Source organism: Equus asinus, chromosome 15, assembly GCF_041296235.1.
Source record: "Equus asinus isolate D_3611 breed Donkey chromosome 15, EquAss-T2T_v2, whole genome shotgun sequence".
Lineage (NCBI taxonomy): Eukaryota > Metazoa > Chordata > Mammalia > Perissodactyla > Equidae > Equus > Equus asinus.
Genome location: NC_091804.1, coordinates 4164434 through 4185379, shown reverse-complemented (window position 1 = coordinate 4185379; position 20946 = coordinate 4164434). Strand labels below are relative to the sequence as shown.

General features: G+C 35.9%; 1 protein-coding gene across 2 annotated transcripts in view; it reads left to right on the top strand.

Moving 5' to 3' along the window:
• XRN2 (5'-3' exoribonuclease 2) overlaps positions 1-20946 on the top strand; it is a 74080-nt gene that overhangs the window by 37806 nt on the left and 15328 nt on the right. Inside the window, exons 18-27 of one of the 2 annotated variants that reach the window (XR_011494524.1) lie at positions 857-964; positions 1053-1142; positions 1810-1882; positions 5886-5969; positions 6916-7013; positions 7652-7731; positions 8349-9315; positions 16688-16756; positions 16852-16983; positions 18951-19078. Coding sequence is in view for 1 of the 2 variants with exons in the window: in XM_014855695.3 (XP_014711181.1) it covers positions 857-964; positions 1053-1142; positions 1810-1882; positions 5886-5969; positions 6916-7013; positions 7652-7731; positions 9259-9315; positions 16688-16756; positions 16852-16983; positions 18951-19078 (919 nt within the window). In the remaining variant the exon portion in view is untranslated. The remainder of the gene's footprint in view (positions 1-856; positions 965-1052; positions 1143-1809; positions 1883-5885; positions 5970-6915; positions 7014-7651; positions 7732-8348; positions 9316-16687; positions 16757-16851; positions 16984-18950; positions 19079-20946) is intronic. The other variant, XM_014855695.3, reaches the window with a different exon arrangement.

Here is a 20946-nt window from a genome sequence, read left to right as displayed (position 1 = left end):
GTTACATGAAGTGCATGCATTCTAATTGGAGTAATCTGTATCTGACTTAAAGCTTTTGATAATTGAGATGTCAGATTGGTGAGAGATTAGGTGGACATATAGGGGATTGTTGCACTGATAGTTAATATCTGGTTTCGTGCTTGGAGAGCGAAGCAAGTTAAGTTTGATGTGACCTGGGAATAGGTGAAGTTTGTCAGAAAGTAGAAAGTAATTTAATACACTAAGTACCAACTGTAAAATATTCTCATTTCACGTTTTACTCCTACCGTCAAGATTTTAATTCGCTAGGCACGGAGTCAAAACTCATAGCAGGAAGACTTCTCTTTTCTATGAGTATAACTTGCTATTTTCTTTTTGATGAGTTTACTTAAATATTTTTACAGCAAAGAGAAAGTTGTATGAAAATATAATAGGGAATTATGAAAGGGAAGTTTTGGCTGTTTTGCTCTCAGTCACTGTTCAGGGATGTCCCTTACCACTGTGCGTTCAGTGAGTGTCCGCTGCAGTAGCTCTTCATTGTATTTGATGGTAGCAGCTCTAGAGTTGGAAAGAAATGTCACCAAACACATTTTAAGGATAACAGTCTTCACCAACTTGTGTTTGTGAATGTAAAGTTTGGTATTAACTGTTGATTATTAAAGATGCTTTGCAGTATTTTTAAATCAAAGAGCCACTGCTGTGAAGTAGCAGTTTGGATTTAATCAAAACAGCTTTTAGGACTCATGGAAAATAATGTGTGGACTGTATAGCAGAAGTCTCATGTTTGATCAATAAAATATTATAGGTTAATAGTTTAATTTTTTTTCTTTACTGTGTCCATCATTGACATGGATTTGTTTGTTTTTAATGATTCTAGGGCTGTGCTTCCTGGAAGTGGTACTATCCCTTTCATTATGCACCATTTGCTTCAGACTTTGAAGGTATTGCAGACATGCCTTCTGATTTTGAGAAGGGTACTAAACCGGTAAGCTTGATTATTTACAGCCGTAAAATTCATGGAATTTTGGCTTAGATAAAAATTGTGCGTCTTAAACTGTTTTTCTTTCTTGCAGTTTAAACCACTGGAACAGCTTATGGGAGTTTTTCCAGCTGCAAGTGGTAACTTTCTACCTCCATCATGGCGGAAGCTCATGAGTGATCCTGTGAGTGTCTTCGTGTTTTGAGTGTGTTGATAACTGGATTTTTGTCATACGTTTTACTAACACTAGTCACAGTTGCTTTTGCATTTTATAGTTAAAACAGGGAAATCCAGAAACAAAAGTATTTGGATTCTTCTGTATATTTTTCACTACTTTTCTTTTCCTGCTTTTCTTGGACATCAGTACCCTACCCAGTAAATACAATTGATTTGTGTTTGGGAGAAATTCTTATAACGGGTATTTTGTTCTCAGCGTACCTGTAAGTCGTTAGTTTTATTTGTTCCGGCCACGTGTGGTGGCTACCAGAGCTCAAAGACTGGTTTACCCGAAATCACTGCTGCATGTGTTTTGTGTGCTAGCTAGAAAGAGTGAGACCCAGCTGTGAAGTAGGAGTTATTAGAGTCAATAAACTCTTCACTGTCTTGGGCCCACAGTTGTCAGTTATAAAATTCTTTTATAATAATGCCTTTTTCATTGTTTAAAATAAAATTGTTAATTTTGTTTTACTAGACCCAGGATCAGTGCCCTGATATCTTAATAACATTTTTTAAAAGGAATGAAACCTCATTTTCTCCTCAGACCTGATAAGTTGAATGAAAGTTCTATCAAATTCTTTATAACAGATATATGTGACTTTTGTCTTGAATCTTTACTTTTCTCCCTGATACAGGATTCTAGTATAATTGACTTCTACCCCGAAGATTTTGCCATTGATTTAAATGGGAAGAAATATGCCTGGCAAGGTAAAATTTAGGCATTATTCCTTTTTGTTAAAAAAGTGTTCTCCTTTTGGTAAACTGTAAGCAGACATGATTTATTGAATGAAAGAATTTCTGTAGAAGATAAAATTTTGAAGAGTGTAGGTGAAAATTTGATATTTTTTCATCCAACCTGGTATTAGCAATGATTAGGGTAATTTTAATAGTAGCATTCTGATAAACAGTAAATTGGGTTGAAATAGATTGATGATTATGTCTTTATCTCCTTCGTGATTAATTACTGGGACTTGGAGCTTGCTCCTTCCATCAGTAGCTCATTGATGTCTGGTGAGGTTGCTGAGAGATGTAGAAACATGATAGTGTCCATGTGGAGATTCACTTATACTCCATGGAAACTTGAAAAAGGTATTAGAAATGTAATTTAAATACTTGGCGTTAATTATTACTTAAAGTTTATTTCTTATTTATTTATGTATTTCCTTATTCCTTCTGTTCACGGATTTTCTAAGAATGGCAATATAAAATCAGTACTAAATTTAAGGTACTGTTTGCCACTCAACAGATGTGTGATGATGAGTGAATGTAAAACATAGAGGAGAGGTCTCTTGCACAGTGAACCAACAGTTACTTCACACCAGAGCCCATTTTAGCAAATCATTTTAACCTTTTCTTCCACCATATATTTTTCTAGGATAAAAGCACATTTGGTAAACATGTTTTCACTCTTTTCTCTTTATTCCCTGTGGTGCAGATGACCAATAAAGTGACTCAGAATTTTGGAGCGAAGGGGGATAAATAATAATTTATAAATTGAAAATCATTTTATGAGATTTTAGGGTTTACTTTTGGTTTGTGTAGTAACAGAAGTTTCATAGTACTTTAATGGAATGATAATAAGAATTGCAACCCATTGATTGGGGTTGTGTAAGTGTTGTGATCTGTAGTCTATTTTGTTATATGTGAATGAATTGGGGCCTTAGGTTGTTTTTGAATGTGTTTTGTGGAGGATGTTTTGATTAAAGTAGAAGGAGAAGAGGCATAGGGGAATGGGAGACAGTGAAGTGAAAATATAAATATATAAATAAATATATTTATGTAAGTGTTTGTTAAATAAATCCTTGCCTGAATTTGTTAAATAAATAAGTAAATATATAAGCACGCAGATGACTTGCTGACTATATCATTGTAGTATAAATCATCCAGAGGAAAAGTAAGTGCACAACAGTTAGAATTTCTCCACATCCTTGCCAAGGTTTATTATTTTCTGTTTTTTTGATGATAGCCTTCCTAATGGGTATGCAGTGGTGTCTCACTGTGTTTTTGCTTTCCGTTTCCCTAGTGATGTGATGTTGAGCATTTTTTCATGTGCTTATTGGCTTTTTCTAGATCTTCTTTGAAGAAATATCCAAGTCCCTTGTCCATTTTTGAATTGGGTTTTTGTTGTATTGTAAGAATACTTTATATATTCTGGACACTATTCTTGTATCAGATATATGATTTGCATATATTTTCTCCATTCTGTGGGTTGTCTTTTCACTTTGTTGATATTGTCCTTTGATGCACACAAGTTTTAAGTTTTGATGAAGTCCAGTTTTTGTTGGGCTGTTTTGTCGTTGTTGCCTGTGCTTTTGGTGTCATATCCAGGAAATAGTTGCCAAATCCAATGTTGTGAAGCTTTCTCCTTGTTTTCTTCTAAGAGTTTTATAGTTTTAGCTACGTTTAGGTCTTTGGTCCCTTTTGAGTTCATTTTTGTTTATGGTGTAAAATAAGGGTCTAATTTCATTCTTTTTTATGTGGATGTCCCTTTTCTGAGCACTGTTTGTTGAAAAGACTGCCCTTACCCCATTGAGTGGTCTTGGCACCCTTGTTGAAAATCGTTTGCCCATGTATGTGAGGGTTCGTTTCTGGACTCTCTGTTCCTTTGGTTGCTATATCTGTTCTTGTGCCAGTCAGTACCAGACTGTTTTAATTACTGTAGCTTTGTAGTAAGTTTTGAGATCAGGAGGTGGGAATCCTCCAACTTTATTTTTCTAAGATTGTTTTGGCTATTTGAGGCCTCTTGAGATTCCAAATGAATTTTGGGATGGGTTTAAACTCAGACCTTTCTTTTAATATTTTTGTATGTTATATAAATGTTTTTATTTATTAGACTCTGTAGCAAGACACCTTTCTTGAGGTAAAATTTAGTACTATTAGGAGATATAGTTATTTCTCCATATGTCTTTAAAACTTATCAGAAGTAATGATAATACTTAAGTTCTTGCCTAAGTTAAGTACATCTTAAAATGATAGAGGATAAAATATATCTGGGTACTTTTTCAACATTTATTGAACACATGTTCTTGCAATGTTGTGTTTTCATAATGTTTGCTTAGTATATATAAAAGGAATATAGCATAGTCATTTCAAATACTATGTATTTTCTACATGAACAGAGAATTTAAGTAATTTGATCAAAGTCCACACAGTGGCAGAACTAAGATCTGAACCCAGAGAGTATGACCACTGTGTTTCCCTAAGTATTACCACTACTTGGGCTGCCTCTGTGTTGTTGAGAGGATTAAATGAGTTAACGCATGTAATGTAGTAAATCAGTGCTCAGAAGAAAACAGCTGTTATTGTCAGTTTTACTATCAAGCTCATGCTCAGGTCCAACCATTGTCACATCTGGGTGTAAGGCATTCCTTCCTACCCTGCCAATAAGGCTGACTTGTTGCTTAATAACCTTATTGCTGTCATTAGCACTGCAAGATGCTTACTGGTTGTAGTTAGCTTCTGGAGTTGATATTGAAGGAAAGTCTTTCTGATAATTTGTTTAGATTCTAAATCTAGAAGGTAGAAAACAAAAGCTAGATAATGTAGTTTTGCATGATATAGGTTTTGTTAAGTGTTTGACTAAATAAAACTTGAACAGCTCCGTAGGTTTTTTTCCATGTTTGGTGTTTACCGGTAATTGAAATAGCCTTATTCAGATGATGGATGTTAATATCTTTGAAATCACTGTTTGGCCTTTCAAAATTCACACTAGAAGCTAGTTTCTTTTTAACTTCGAAAAGTATATTTTCCCCTACTAGGTAATAAAATTGAACATGTTTCCTAACTTTTGAAAATATGGTAGCTAAATAATTTAATGACAACTTTGGAAACCTTTCATTTCTCATCATTTTAAAGGGATCAATCACAAGTACAGCAGTTTTTGAGTGGCAATAGTTTCAAAAATTGTTTAGCTCCATTCAGCTTTCTCATTGGTATTTATCTTTAAATTTTTATTTAGCCAAAATGCTATTTATACTGTATACAGCAGAACATATATATGCTTCAATAACTGCGTATTTTTGTAGTAATAGATAATTGTATTACTATTACCACTGTGCATCTTTGAAAATTATGCGTGTAGGTCCAAATTATGACCTTAATTCCATCACGCTCCAGAGGACAGTTTTCAGCCTAAAAATGAACAGCTGCTATTCTCCACGCCCTCCCCAAAGTTATTTAAACGAGTTTAAAAATTTTTTGTATGTAATTATTAGGTTTTAAAATGTAAACAGAATACAATGCAATTTTAGAACTAGAAGAGACATTTCACATATTCTAGTTGAACAGACCTTCTGAGTATTTTGGTTGAATGGTCTCTTTTTACAAGAAAAGAAACCAAGTCCTAGAAAGATGAAAGGATGGGCTCAAGCCCTTGGGAGATTAACTGACTTGCCTGAAGGCATCCTACTATAAGGTGAGAACACAGACTAGTGTCCAGGCGGCCACTTGTTCATTTAATGTAAATATTTTATCATCACTGTTAAGATTCAGCAAACATGGTTTTCTATATGGATGGAAAATATATAGAATTTTTTCTTCTACCACCACGTGGAAAGTTTTTATGTGTGATATTTGGCTAAATAGACTTCAGTTCCAAAATGTTTTCATATCAGCAGGGATATTCTACTAGAAATGTTTATTTGGATCAGTGATAGTTGGCATTTAGGTGATCCTAATAGCTGGACCACTTGTCATGCCTTTGTTTCCCCAGGTGTTGCTCTCCTGCCGTTCGTGGATGAGCGGAGGCTGCGAGCTGCCCTAGAAGAGGTGTACCCAGACCTCACTCCAGAAGAGAGTAAGAATCCTACTTCCACTTGGTCAACATTGAGTCTGTGTAATAGAGACTTTACATTTCCTTATACAATTAGACCTTTTTTTCATTTGTCAAATTTCCCATAAAGGGAGGCATAAATCATTGATTTTATTTCTCTATGACAAAAGTTAACTTTGCTTCTTAAAGTTTATTATGCATAAATTGAATAGTACTTAATTAAAATTTTTTAACTTACAAGTGTTTGTTAAATTTATTAAAAAGCAATACTTCAAGAATATCTTCTGACTTTGATTCTTATATAACATGCATACACAAAAGTGTTTTTGCATGTTGGGAGGGTGTTATTAATTTCCCCCATCTCCCTTCTTCCCTTCATACCCCCAAATAACAGTAACTTCACCTGAAAGGTTAGGTTGAAACAAAAGCATTTGCCCTCATATTGCTGACTTGAAATGTTATTTTGCACAAAATGTGACATTTTGCCATTAATATTGACAGTTAAAAGTATCAGGAAATTGCAAAGCTGGTCTCTATTGGAAAATTTATTTAATGCCGGTATAATAAACCTATTGAAATAATTTCTCTGTCAGCCACCCATAGAATAATCTTTGTTACCAGATGATACGATTTATTTGTGTTTCCTTGCGGAATGTTTGTATGTTTCTTATAGTAAGAAATTAAGTTCTTTGTAAATAAGAAAACTTTGTCCCTTATCTTGCATTACTATATTCAGATATCTTTTAGTGATAATTTTTTCTGATAGTCATTGATCTTTGAAACTTTATTGTCAAAGCTTCCTTTCTTCCATGGAAACACATCATATATTTAGATCTATCACTTTGAAATTACTTTTTGTAAACTTTATAATGAAATTTTTAAAATTTAGATGCTGCTTATTTTACTCTCATAAAAGTTGCTTTTATAGGTATAATTGTTAGATCTTTGTTCTTTTCTTACTTTCCCCCAGCCAGAAGAAACAGTCTTGGAGGTGACGTCTTATTTGTGGGGAAACATCACCCACTCCACGACTTCATTGTAGAGCTGTACCAGACAGGTTCCACAGAGGTATGGTCTCTTTTGCCATCATCAAGTGTTTTCAGATACTATAATTATTTGATTAGTTAATCAGGAGTGCATTTAAAATTTTTGGTAAAGTAGAAAAAAATTTTACCATATTCATCATTTTTAAGTGTATAAAATTCTATGGCATTAAGTCCATTCAGTGTTATACAACCATCACCACTATCCATTTCCAGAACTTTTTCATCCTCCCAGACAGAAACTGTAGACCCATTAAACAGTATTAAACAATACTTCTCCATTCTTCCCTCCTCCTAGCCTCTAGTAATCTCTCTTCTACTTGGGGTCTCTGTGAATTTTTGTCTTCTTGGTACCTCATATAAGTGGAATGATGCAGTATTCGTCCTCTTGTGTCTGGGTTATTTCACTTAGCACAGTGTTTTCAAGGTTCATCCATGTTGTAGCATGTGTCAGAATTTTGTCCCTTTTATTGCTGAATAATACTCCATTTTGTGTGCATACCACGTTTTGTTTATCCATTCGTCTGTTGATGAGAACTTGGGTTGTTTCCACTTTCTGGCTATTAAGAATTATGTTACTATGAACATCAGTGTACAAGTATATGTTTGAGTCCCTGCTTTCCATTCTTTTGGGTATAAAATCAGAAATGCGTTTTTCCACAGCCAGTGGGTGTACCCCCTGAACTATGTCATGGGATTCAAGGAAAGTTTTCTTTGGATGAAGAAGCCATTCTTCCAGATCAGTAAGCATTCATTTGTGTATAATTGGGTCAACTGGGAGGAAGTTTGGTTAGCATTTTTTTCCTTGTTGCCTGAATGTTTTATTTTCTAGTAATAGTGAGAAAACAAAATAACAACAACAGAAAATCTGATGGTCTGAAAAAGACTTGGTGTCAAAGCCCACCTCTTTAATATAGTAGCTCTGTCAGAGCTGTGACATATCTGACAGAGCCCTAGGGAGATCCACAAGGTCAAAACTATTTTCATAATAATACCAAGATGTTAACGATGTTATTTACTTTTGTTGCTCTCTTTATTTCTTGAGTGTACAGTGGAGTTTTCCAGAGGCTAAATGTAAGGTGATATCTCAAGAGACTGAATCAGAAACAGATAAGAGAATCCATCTGTTAAGATAGACATTAAGCCAGATATTAAAGAAATTTTCTAAAATTGAAACAATAGCACTTCTCATTTATTTCTTTTGCTTTGTAAAATAGTTTTTCATAAAAAATGTTATGTTGACATGTAATCTATTAAGTTATTTTTAAATTAGTATTTTTTAAAAGTATTTTTAAAATTTCTTGTTTTTTTGTTTTTTTTTTAAGTTTTTATTTTTTTTTCTTCCTTTCTCTCCCCAAAGCCCCCTGGTACATAGTTGTATATTCTTCGTTGTGGGTCCTTCTAGTTGTGGCATGTGGGACGCTGCCTCAGCGTGGTTTGGTGAGCAGTGCCATGTCCGCGCCCAGGATTCGAACCAATGAACCACTGGGCCGCCTGCAGCGGAGCGCGTGAACTTAACCACTCGGCCACGGGGCCAGCCCCTAAAATTTCTTAATTTTTAATTAAAATTAACCTTAATTTTTAACAGGTAAATATTGATTGACCTAACTAATGTAAACAAAAGCTCTTTGAGGTCCTCAATTTTTAAGAGTGTTAAGGGTGTCTGAGATCAGTTTGAGAACTGCTGCTCAAGGGTATATATCCAGGATAGAATTGCTAATCAAAGAGTACGTGTATCTTCATCTTTTCTGGATAATATCGGGTGGTTTTCCAAAGTGATTACACTATTTTATAATTTCATTGGCAGTTTGTGAGAGATCTTGTTGCTCTATGTTCTTGCAAACCCTTGAAATTGTCATGACCTTAATTTTTCTCAGTCTAGTGGATACTTATTGGCACCTTGTGGTTTACAGTTGCATTTCTCTGATTCCTAATGAAATTGAATGCTATATGCTATATTTATTAACTATTTTGTTTTCTTCATTTACAAAGTGCCTGTTCTATTTTCGTATTTGGTGATCTGTTCACTCAACCCCCCCGTTTTGGTTTGTTGGTATTCTTTACAAATTCTGATAGAAGCCTTTGCCCGTAATAGTTTTCTGTTGATGAGCTTACAAACCAGGAAGACAGGGTCCTTTTTTAAAGATATAAATGGTTGTATTTTGTTGGTGCATTTTAATGATTTCTCTTTCTTAAAGCAACATCTTACTTCCACTTACCAAAAAGGTTGCAATTTACAAATAAATAATTCTTCTTTTCTTTCTCTTTAGAATAGTGTGTTCTCCTGTTCCCATGTTACGGGATCTGGCACAGAACGCTGCAATCAGGTAAGTTTTCCAAAATTCATGGCATTTACCCAAAACACAGCTCTGAACTTGCAAATAAGTTTAAGAAGACTTCTGATTCTCAAGGAAATGGCAGCTACTGTTCCACCAGTGCTTTGAGATTGGAGAGTCCCTGTATTGCAGACCTCAGAGCAGAGCCTCTTGACTTTAAATTATGTATATTGTTAAGGTTACGGATTTAACAAGCTTGCTTCTCAGCTTTCTGGTTTCCCCTGACAACCTCTAATTCTTCCCGGATTAGGAAAGTGGGAGGTAAAAAGTAGGCGTTTCTAGGGATAGTTTGCTATATGGGAGCAAACAGAGCTCTATACCTCAGAGGCCCACACAGCTTTTCTGTATTTGTAACAGATTGTTTTAATTATATTTACAGTTGTGGTGCTGCAGAGTTTGAAAAGAAAACTATTATATACTTTATTTTGGTTGAGATAGAATAAATTTGTGGAAATTTTTATCAACAATTATTATAAACTTAAAGGGCTAATTTCTGCTGTCTGGATAACTTAAGAGTTCATTTCTTCAATGTTAACAGCATTTTCTAGTGAGCAAAAATGCAAAATATAATATGACTTTAGAATAAAAATCAACAGACTTACCTACTCATTTGAGTAATTGTTGTATATGATTACTAATCTTGACGGCATTGTCATTTTCTTTAGTCTTTAGGCAAGACTAAGGCAAACACATGCTAGTAATTCAAGGATTCGTGACAGCCTGCTTGGGAAGCTATTCCTGAGCCCTCCTTTCCCACTCATCTCTTTCACTCTCAGGAAATAGTTTGGTTTTACTTAGGTTTCTCTTTGTGAAGTATAGGCATATTTATTTTCCTATCTTTAATGGATTTAGAGAGCAACTGCCATTCTAGAAAGGCTTTTATTTCAAGAAAAGTATCGTAAATTTGGAAAATCTTTCTAGATGAGTTGCTTTTGTTTACACACAATTTTTGTTTATTTTTAAGCATAATTTGTCCTGACTCCTTGTCTTTGGGCTCTTTTGTTAAGGGAGGAGTTCAGAAGTAATTGTAAGCTGCGCTCCTACACCCATCACAAACCGTCTGGCTCTCACAGGTCCAGTGTGGACACTGCGTATTAACCCTTGGGTTCTATGGCTTGCAGTGGTACTTTGGGCCACTTAATCCCGCCGATTCCCTCTTTGGATTATCACATGTTTGCTTTTGCCTCTCAATTTTTCTGCATGTTTTCAAGGGCCTTCCTGCCCAGCCCTCTGGAAATAGTTAGTTCTGCTTAACTTTCTAATTAGTGTAGAGAGACTTGCTCAAGGGAAAAGTTACAAAATTGACAAATCCTGGAGTTTTTGTTTGTATGATGTTGTTCTTGTTGGTTTTTTTCTGAGCCTTTAAGGGGCCTTTGGGTAGAATTTGACATCCACTGTGTTCACAAGATTATTAAATTTATAAAACAAGTCCCAGATGTAGGTACATATTTAGGTATATGTTGAAAATAATTTCATAATAAAATTACTATGAATTAATTTCCTAGAGATTTGTGAAAGACCACAGTTAACTTTTACTTTATGAGGGGTTTTCAGTGTTTTCTCTGAGGGGTAATGTTGAGGCCGAGATCCAGTCTACTGCAGGTTTTGTGTGTTTATTTGTTTCAGGACTTGTACATTCCAGTGTTGTGTTTGCCTTATAAACGAAAATTTGAGAATGCAGCCTCCAGTGCCAATTTCCAGTTATTTCTCTCTATTTTGACTCCTGGCATTGTTTTCCCTCCTCTTTTTGCATCTGGTGTTCCGTTCCATATTTGAGAAGTTTCCTCAAGTTAAGTTTAGGTGGGTTCCTCCCATTACATTAGGTCTTATCTGTAGAGGTGAGAAAGTATATTGTAGAGGTTACTGAAGTGTCTTAAGTTCATAGAGGGACCCTTAGAGAATACTGTGACCTAGGAGATCTTTTTTTTTCTAATTCTGGTTCCATAAATCATTCAACATATTAGTAGCTCAACTTTGAATTAGAACTGAGCTGTCTCCCTTAATTTTCCTCATCCTGCACTTCACCATTGTGATTTGCTTAGACACAATATTTTTAGAATAATTTTTTGTTAACTTTAAATATATAAAACCTGCATATGATTTTAATATTACAGAAAAGTTATCTTCCTAGTGCAGGAAGCACAATTTTCTGTTCATCTGGAGTAGAACACACGTGCGCGCACACACCCCTTTGTTCTGCCTCAGACTCAGTATTCCAGACTGACTTCTTTGTCCTATGCCCTCACCAGTTCTCCTTGCCAACCTGTCCTTTCTGTCCCTGGGGCTCCGCTTTCCCCCATTGCCCAGACTTAGGAGTCCATTATATGCTTTGGCCTCTCACTCTACATTACTCCCTTTATCTACACCACTGTTGTGGAATGTTTTTTTCTTTCCAATTATTTTTCATATCAGGCTCTTCCCAGTGAGGCTGTTTTGTAGTTTCTTCTCCTGAATTACTATAGTGATCTCCCAGCTGATTTATTTGATTTCACCTTCCCACTGAATCTATTGGTTTATCTTTCTTAAACACTACCGCCCCTCAGAAATCTTTGGATGCTTTGTAGTGCTGGTGGAATTACACTCCTTTGCTGTTTCAAGGAAGGCCTTTCATAATTTGGTAGAGCCATAGCTTTGAATGCCCACAGTTCCTCAAGCACACTTCCTCCTTGCTACCCAGGCTGGTCCCTTGAGTATCTCAGTGACCTCTGCGCCTTCCTCCCATTGTTTGGAATTTTCTTCCTTTTGTAGCCTGCCCTTCCTTGCTTTTCTTTTCTTCTAAAAGGTAATCTATCATCTTTGTGTTTGTTATTTTCATCAATAGCATTGTTTTGTGTTTTTTTTTTTTTTCTCATAGCACCTAGCATAGTTTTAAACCATGCAAAACCTCAGTTGTTCATAGTATTGGGATCAGGGTTTGCCAAAGTCTTCTAAGAGTCCAAATTTGTTTCTTCAGAGGAGTCTTTCTCAAACTTTCTGTATTCACCTTTGGATGAATCAGGCAAAGGATAGAATGTTTTCTCTCTTCAAGGAGATTTTTTGAAACGTGAATATGTATGAAGATAAACTTTTTAATGTAACCATTACTACAGTGTTTGTAAGGCTTATGGTTGGCAAGCAGATAACTCAGAATCAGAAGCGTGGAGGAAGTGGAGTACATGCAATCAGTAACAGACTTGCTGGTTGAAAACACTTGGGAGGGTTTAACTTTCACTGCCTGTAACACTTCACAGGATGCTGAACTGGCTAACCTCTTCTGATAGAATGTCAGAAAAGATATCTTAAGTCCTATAAACTCTTTAAGTGTTTTAAAATGTCAAGTATATGAATTGTGAAATTTTCCCTACAAGAACAGTTTGCATTGGTATGCTGATTGAGCATTAATTGTGGAATATATCTGGGAAAGGTAGAGTAAAAATGAAACTTGGTATTTGGAGTTTTCTTCTTTCTTTATGAAGTGTGCTAGCACTCTCAAACAATAATAGTACTTAAAATAGCATTTCTAAGGATTGTTCTTAAAGTGAATTGAATCAGAAAAAGGTGTCATACGTTTCTATTGAGACTTTGCTACAGTATTTTCTTACTAACGGTGTTTAAAGGGCTACTTGTGCTACAAATAAAAGCTCTGTTCAGTTTCTTTATTTTCAACCATGCTTAGGTTTTAAATTTTTATTTATTTTGTCCTTGGTGTGTTTATGAAGACAATTAGGTGATTAAAATAATAGAGAGGTCACCTACCAAGGAAGGGATCCATTCTGCTGCTCCTGGGTCAGAGCTGGTTTGCTGGGTAGAAGCCTATGCTGGGTGAGTCAGCGCTGTTCCACCTGGAAGAAGTAGTTCAAAATAATTCTCCTATTTGCAGAATTAGATAAAACTATAAGTCTAAACACAGTTCTCTTACCTCAGCTGGGCAGTCTGGTAAGTCCATAGGTGGTTCTAACTCATTTCCTCCCTGAAGGTGCTTCTGTCTTATCGCAGTGCTACTGCCTTTCCTCCCTGAAATACTCTCCACAATTAATCCCTTTTGTTTCTGGTGGTGGAAATTTGTCAAAGAGCAATCTGTATTTTTCCCCCTGTACTGTTTCCATTGTATTTATTAATGTATTTTATTATAATAAAATTATTTCCATTATCTTTAATTCTCTACCTATAAGAATTTGAATTACATAAACCTGAAAGAACTTCCAAAGTTTGGATCCAAATAAAAAGTTACCCTTTGGGTCTTTGCCTAATGGGTTCCTGCCTGATGTATTTCAGTTTTAGTGGGACTAAGTCGCGGCTGATGTTACCACACTGGAGAAGTACAGTTGAGTTGTGCATTAGCTTCTTTGTTCTTCAATTTCTAAAAACGTAATAGTTCTTAGTATATATTTTGGGAACAAATTAAAATATGAAAAGTCTCTCAACTGGTGAAAGGTTAACTCATTTTAGGAGAGGGTGAGTCTTCAAATTGTTCTCAAAAGATCCAAGGGACAACAGTGCTTTAATCTTTGAGATCATCATGTCCCTTGTCCCTTCAACAGGGACTCCAGACTTGTTTTTAGAAACTCCTTTTCTGTCTCCTAATGGCTTGTACCGTGTTAAGTATATAGATAACTTTGTTGTCTGCGGTTCTGAAAGGAAGTAGGGGAGATCTTTGAGGTTGTCTTCCTGTTAGCTTGGAAATTTTTCCCTTTCAGAGCATGAGCATGAATAATGGAATTTTTAGGACAATTTTATTGAGAAATAATTGAATATAATAAACTTCACATATTTGATAAATAAATTGATTTGTTTTCCCAAACATTAGTTTCAGCTGTCTTGTTAAATCTCTTGTTGAAACCATTGTCCTTTAGGAGAGATTATCCCTGTGACCCTGGGATTCTCTCATCTCCCTGGAAGCTTGTTACCTTGGCTGTTCATTTTCTTCGTTTCAGCTCTTTCTGTGCATGACTTGCAGATCTTCATGTCAGAGCCCTTGCCTGAATATGATCTTCTTTCCATTTCTAGCCCTGCCATTACTTCTGCTTGCCCGACATGCCCACCTCAGGCACATGTTGAAGGCCCTTGCCTAGACCGTATTGGTGACCACCTTTTGGTTCTCTCCCCTTCTCTCTTACACACTGCTGCTGGGTGGTTCTTTTTGAATTGCGTCTTTGATTGCTTTTACTCCCTTACTCCCAACCCCCACCTTGAAGTGGCTTTACGTTGTGGTCAGAACAAACCGTTGTGGTCAGAACAAACCGTTGATGACAGTAACCCAGTTGTAGCAGCCTGTCTTACTACCCACTTCTGTTCACAAACTTTTTCGCTCTAATCACCCCTTCTCAACTGGAGTCTCAGCTGAGAATTAAGCCTTGAGAACTTAAAGCATTTGTTGCAGCTAATGATCAGTTGTGTTCTGTGCCTTTAGAATGGTACTAGTTATGTATCTTCTTTGGGAGAATTGAGAATGCAGTCACTCAGGTCTATAGGGCTTGCTTCTCTCCACATTGAGAAGGCTGTTCCAGTTAAACTGAGCTACTGCTTGGTCCTGGGACCCTTTTCCTTGTCTTTGTTCCATTTATTTTCTCTTCCATCCTGTAACCGGTCCTGTCCCATCTTAAACCAAAGCCTCTTGGATGATGTTTTCCTTGGTCCCAGGTGAAAGAACCCCACATGCACGTGCTTTTATCCCGCCTTCTCAAAGACGTGTATGGAGGGCACGTGCTCACACCTGCTTTGACTTAACGTCTTTTCTGTTCCGCCTGTTGCTTTTTCCACTTTCTTCTTTATAAAACTGTTATTAAACATTTCCATTTTCCCTTATTAGACAGGGAGGCAGGCTTGATACCTGCTTGGTGTTTGTACCCCGACACCCACTGTGAGACCCTCTCTGCAGTTGGCACCCTAGGAATTTGGTAAACTGCCGCAGAGCCCTGCTGACGCGAAGATAACTGCTTTGAGACACTTTAGTTGCAAGTCTTACTTTATTAGCAATTTTCTCTCTTTCCTTTGTATTTACAAAGCCCTAATGAACCCAAATACTTAACTACTATTTTCTCTGTCACCCTCTTAAACCTTTATCACTGCCTGTCTGCCTTGCCCTGCCCTAAGCTACCTTGCCCAATACAGAAGATTTGAGATAAAGACAGTTGCCAATGATGAGTGAGTTGTAAGAGGAGCAGATTGAGTAAATGAATGTTCAGCTATTCTTGAACTCATAGCATTTTTGTTATAAACGAAGCTATTTTTTTGTAGTTAAAATATACTGTTAAATCCTACCACAACAAAAATTTCTCTATAACACATGGGCCCTAATCATTTAAAGTAGCAGTATTTGAAGAGAAAAAAAGTCTAAAATGTCAACCAGTTTAATAAAACCTTTTTCAACTGATTGCAACTATAATCTGTAATTTTGGAAAATATAAAAAGCACAAAAAAGGAAAGGAGATGATTATACTGATAACCTTTTGATGAATATATGTCTAGTCTGTTGTATATGTATTTTTCCCATGTCATTAAGCATTCTATTACTAAATTTTTAAAAATATCAACTGAGGATTTCATTTTAGTAGTTTCTCTAACTGGTCCACTATTACTCATACACTTAGGTTTTACAGTTTTTCAGTGTTATGAATACTGATGTGAGCATCCTAAAGTATAAATCTGGTGCATATCCAGAGTCCTGGAAGAGGCATTGCTGTGTCAGAAGGAAGACTTAGGTACTTACCAGCCTTTGGGACACAACCCCTTTCCCCCATCCCCCCACCAGAAAGGAAGTTTGATCCAACTTATATTCAAAGTCTGAGTGTCCAGCCTTTGTGTAGTTGTCAAACTGTGACTGTTTCATTACAAAAGAAAAACACATTAGTAGAGTAGGATACAGGGTTCCAACTGGAAAGTTTAGTGTTTTTGCCCCACAGATTATTTGTGTTCATTTTTGATTTTGCATATGTTTCTAATGGTGTTTGCTTCTTTTTTTTATTGCAACAAGAGCTAATCTTCCCTAAACTGCTAGAGGGAAAGTCTCTGCCACGGACTAAACAAAATGAAGGGTGTTTTAAAATTTTTTGTTGTTGTAAACCTCTGACCTGTCTCCAATATCATATTGGGATTTCTTGAGAGTTAGGGCAATGTCTCTTATTTTTCTGTGATCAACCACAGTTAGCTAGAACATGGCTTTCCCCAGAGAGAAATTACACGAGGGCTAAGTACTAGCAATTCATGGCAGTTTGATAAAGAAGATATTTAGCCATTTAGCAAAACTCATTGACTAAAATAATTTTTGGAGAAGACTTTTGAATTTTATTTATTCTGTTTAAACATGAAAAATACCTCAGTTTACATGATAGTTAATCTAAGGTAATATAATAAAATCATTGAATTGTGTACTATTCTCTTCTAGTGTTAATTTTAAAGACCCACAGTTTGCGGAAGATTACATTTTTAAAGCTGTAATGCTTCCAGGAGCAAGGTAACAACAGTGCAATTATAAAATATAAACTATCTAGTTTGGTTTTGTATGCATGATGTTTATCTCTATAACTAAGTATTGTATTTTCGAATCAGAAAACCAGCACCAGTGTTGAAACCTAGTGACTGGGAAAAATCCAGCAACGGACGGCAGTGGAAGCCCCAGCTTGGCTTTAATCGGGACAGGCGGCCTGTCCACCTGGATCAGGCGGCGTTCAGGACTTTGGGGTGAGTGGTAGGTTTCTATTCTTTGTCTATTTTGCTTTTGCCGAATCATCCACAAAGCATTAAGTCAGTATTTATGCCACAAATATTTGAGACCATTAAATACAACCATTTTGCAGATATTTTAATGACTTTGATACTTTTCTGCTTTTATTTTTTAAATTCACTTCTATTTCTTTGATTTATGTATTGCTTTATGTGTTGCTTGACAGTTCCGTTGTGTTCTCTTAAAAGGTTTTACTATCTTTCTGACAGTTATTTCAAAAGAATAAAACATTCTCTTTACCCTGCAGAAAGTTTTCCCCAAATTAATGTATGACAGAATGTGTTTAAATTGTTAACCAATACATTGGTACACAAAGCCACCAGTCTTGTAGGTTTTTGCTTAACTAGTACTCAGTGATGTCTCATTGTTGCTTGAATTTGCATTTCTTTGCCTTATTAGTGAGATTGAGTCTCTCTTTATTTTCATTGAGGTCACACTGTTTTATAACATTGTGTAAATTTCAGATGTACATCATTATATTTCAGCTTCCATGTAGACTGCATTGTGTTCACCACCACAAGTCTAGTTTCTCTTCATCACCATACGTGTGTGCTCCTTTACCTCTTCCACCCCCCCACTGCCTTCCCCTCTGGTAACTACCAGTCTGTTTGAGATTGAGTTTCTTTTAATGTATCTACTAGTTGTTTGTGTTTCCTCTTCCTTGAATTTCTGATTTTAATCCTTTGCGCTTATTAGCTATGAATTGTCTTTTTCCTAGCTATAGAGAGAACTATATATAGAGAAAGGGGACTTTGAAACCATAACAGGTAAAGCTGAAATAAAAAGAGCAACAGGTTGGGGGAAATACTAATGAGTTACTGTTTATGAATTACTAATGATAACTCATAAATAGATAATTCCAATTCATAGGAAAACCTTAAGATTCAAAATGGATTTAGCAGTAGGTCACCATCAGCATGTGTTTTGCATGGTGAATAGGAAGGGACAGTGTGGCATAGCGGTCAAGAGCATGGGCTTTGGATCCTAAAGATCTAGATTTAAATACCTTTTCTGCCACTTGACATTTTTGTGCAAGTTACTGAACCACTCTATGCCTCTGTTTCCTCCGTGTAAAATGGGAATGATGGTTACGTCTGCCTCCTGAAGTTGTGCGGATTAAGTGAGCTAATGTCTACCAAGTGCTGGTATAGTTCCTAAACACTGTGTAAATGTTAGCTGTTACTGTGGTGGTTTGTTTGGGAAGTCTTCATTCTTAATAGTAAAATAAATGCAAATTTAAAACATTCTTAAGATATCTTTTTGCATTATTTCTGCTATTTTAGAAAGCAACATAGAAGGTCCTCTAAACAGAGTTCTGAATTCTGAAGATACTCTTACCTTTGATGTAAATTTCTATTTCGAATTTATCCTGAGAAGATAGTTTTAGAGGAGCATAAAGTTATATGCCCAAATATCTCTTGTGCATTGTTGTCTATAACACTAGTACTAAATGAGAGGACTGGTTTAGTAAAATATATGAGACATTGTTATGGTAAAGTATTCTGTAGATATACATATAATTATGAAGACTATGAAAGATAAAGGGAAATGTTTGATAGAGTCAATTGAAAGTACTAAGATACAGAGTTGCACTGTACACTGATAGCAACAGCATGAGTCATTGAGGATAAAACAAGTATAATACAAAGAAAGAAAAATAGACTCAAATTATTTTTTGCGTAAAATAATATTTAAATGATCGTCAAGTAAGAATCTTGGTTTGACAAATGAACATTTGCTGTCACTGTTACCATCAGGTATTGTTTTGAACTTTGTTAATTACAAATCTTTTAAATTTGCATTTTCTTGATAAGATCTAGTAGTGAGGAGATGACTACTAGTGTGTGTTTAACTTCTGTCAGCTGTGATATAATGGATATATCTACATCTAATGTTTTTTTGGTTGGTGGGGGTCCTTTTACAGGCATGTTATGCCGAGAGGCTCAGGAACTGGGGTTTACAGCAGTGCCGCACCACCACCTGCGGCTTACCAGGGGAGCTTATACAGGCCGCTGCTGAGAGGCCACGCCCACATTCCAAAACTTATGTCAAGTAAGTTTTTACTAATTGATTATTTTACATGCTAAGTTAAATATTACAACAAAGGCTGGTTTCTAATTTTCATTGCTAAAAATTTATTGTATCAGTGCAGAGATCCTAGACTTAAAAACATTTAATTTAGAAGAATTGCAAGAGAATGCTTCATGCAAAGTCTTTGTTATTTTTATCTTGACTATATATAGCTAATTGAATAATGTGAATTGGATTTCTTATTTTCATTTATAAATTTGCTTCTGAGTGAACGTGGGCAGAAAGAGGTATGTGGAATGAATTGCTCTTTATTCCATTAATACAAGTATTGGGACAATTAAGTCAGGTGCAATAGATATTGAATTGCATGACTTAATTATTTGATAAAGCCAGGCATTGCTTTAGGTAGGAATATGCCTTTACCCTTCTGCTTCTGTGAAAACCTTGGCCTTTACCTGACCCATTATACCTTTGTTATATGGACAGAAATGCTTCAGAAATGTCAACCATGAAATTAATCACATAGCATTGGGATTGCAGTGGAAAAGGGAGAAAATAGTTGAATGTTAGACTTCATACATTTTGCGTTAATTTTTTTCTTTTTTTTTTGAGGAAGATTAGCCCTGAGCTAACTACTGCCAGTCCTCCTCTTTTTTGCTGAGGAAGACTGGCCCTGAGCTAACATCCGTGCCCATCTTCCTCTACTTTATATGTGGGACGCCTGCCACAGCATGGCTTGCCAAGCTGTGCCATATCCGCACCCGGGATCCGAACCAGCAAACCCCGGGCCGCTGAGAAGCGGAACGTGCGAACTTAACCGCTGCGCCACCGGGCCAGCCCCTTTGCGTTAATTTTAAATGGTATCCCCATTTAATGTTATTTTTCAGTTCCATGGCTGTTCCTGTTTATCAAGAAAGTCTAAGGCATGTGCCAAGTTCTCAAAACCACTTTCTTCATGAAGCCTTTGCTTCTCCATTCCTGGTTGTCTGGTAGCTACCCAACCAAACAATGGCAGCCACCCAACCAAACAATGGCAGCCTGGCAGGGTAGGGGGCAGTGTGGTAAGATGCTAATATTTGTTAATTCAAGTGCCATTCTACTAGATGGGTAGTGGTATCTCACCAATGTTTTAAATGGCATCTTCTCGATGACTTAGTTGAGCATTTTTTCATGTTTATTGACCACTTGGATATCTTTTTTTTGTCATGTGCCTGTTTGAGTTTTTTGTCCATGTTTCTATTGGATTGTCTATCTTTTTCTTTTTGCTTTGTAGGAGTTCTTTTATATTGTGGTTATGAGATTTTTTTGTATTGGAAATATCTTTTTCCACTTTGTCATAGCCTTTTCACTTTACTTGGTGTCATGTGATGAACAGAGGTTTATGCCAACATTTGGGGAATGTGGTAAAGGGCATGTGGAAATTTATTCTCTTCTTGTAGCTTTTCTGTAACAAAAAATTGAGGATAAAAAGAAGTGTTCCTAGATATTTGATATGTGTTGACGTTTTTGCAAGTAATATTATCTTTTAAATGTCATTTTCCAATTGTTTGCTTGTATATAGCAATAGAGTTGATTTTTCAATATTGACTTTTTATCCAACAACTTTACTAAATTCATTTATTCTGGAAATTTGGATGTTGTTTTGGATTTCTTGCCTATACAGTCGTGTCATCTGCAAGTGACAGTTTTGTTTATTCCTTTTTTAATCTTAATGCCTTTTGGTCTTTTTGTTTTATTAAACTGGCTAGGACCTCTAGTATAATTCATTAAAAGTGGTGATGGTGGACATCCTTGTTTCATTCCCAGTCTTAGGGGAAAACTTGTAATATTTCGCCGTTAAATATGGTGTTTGCTATAGTTTTTTTTTCTTTATAGATAGCCTATTTTAG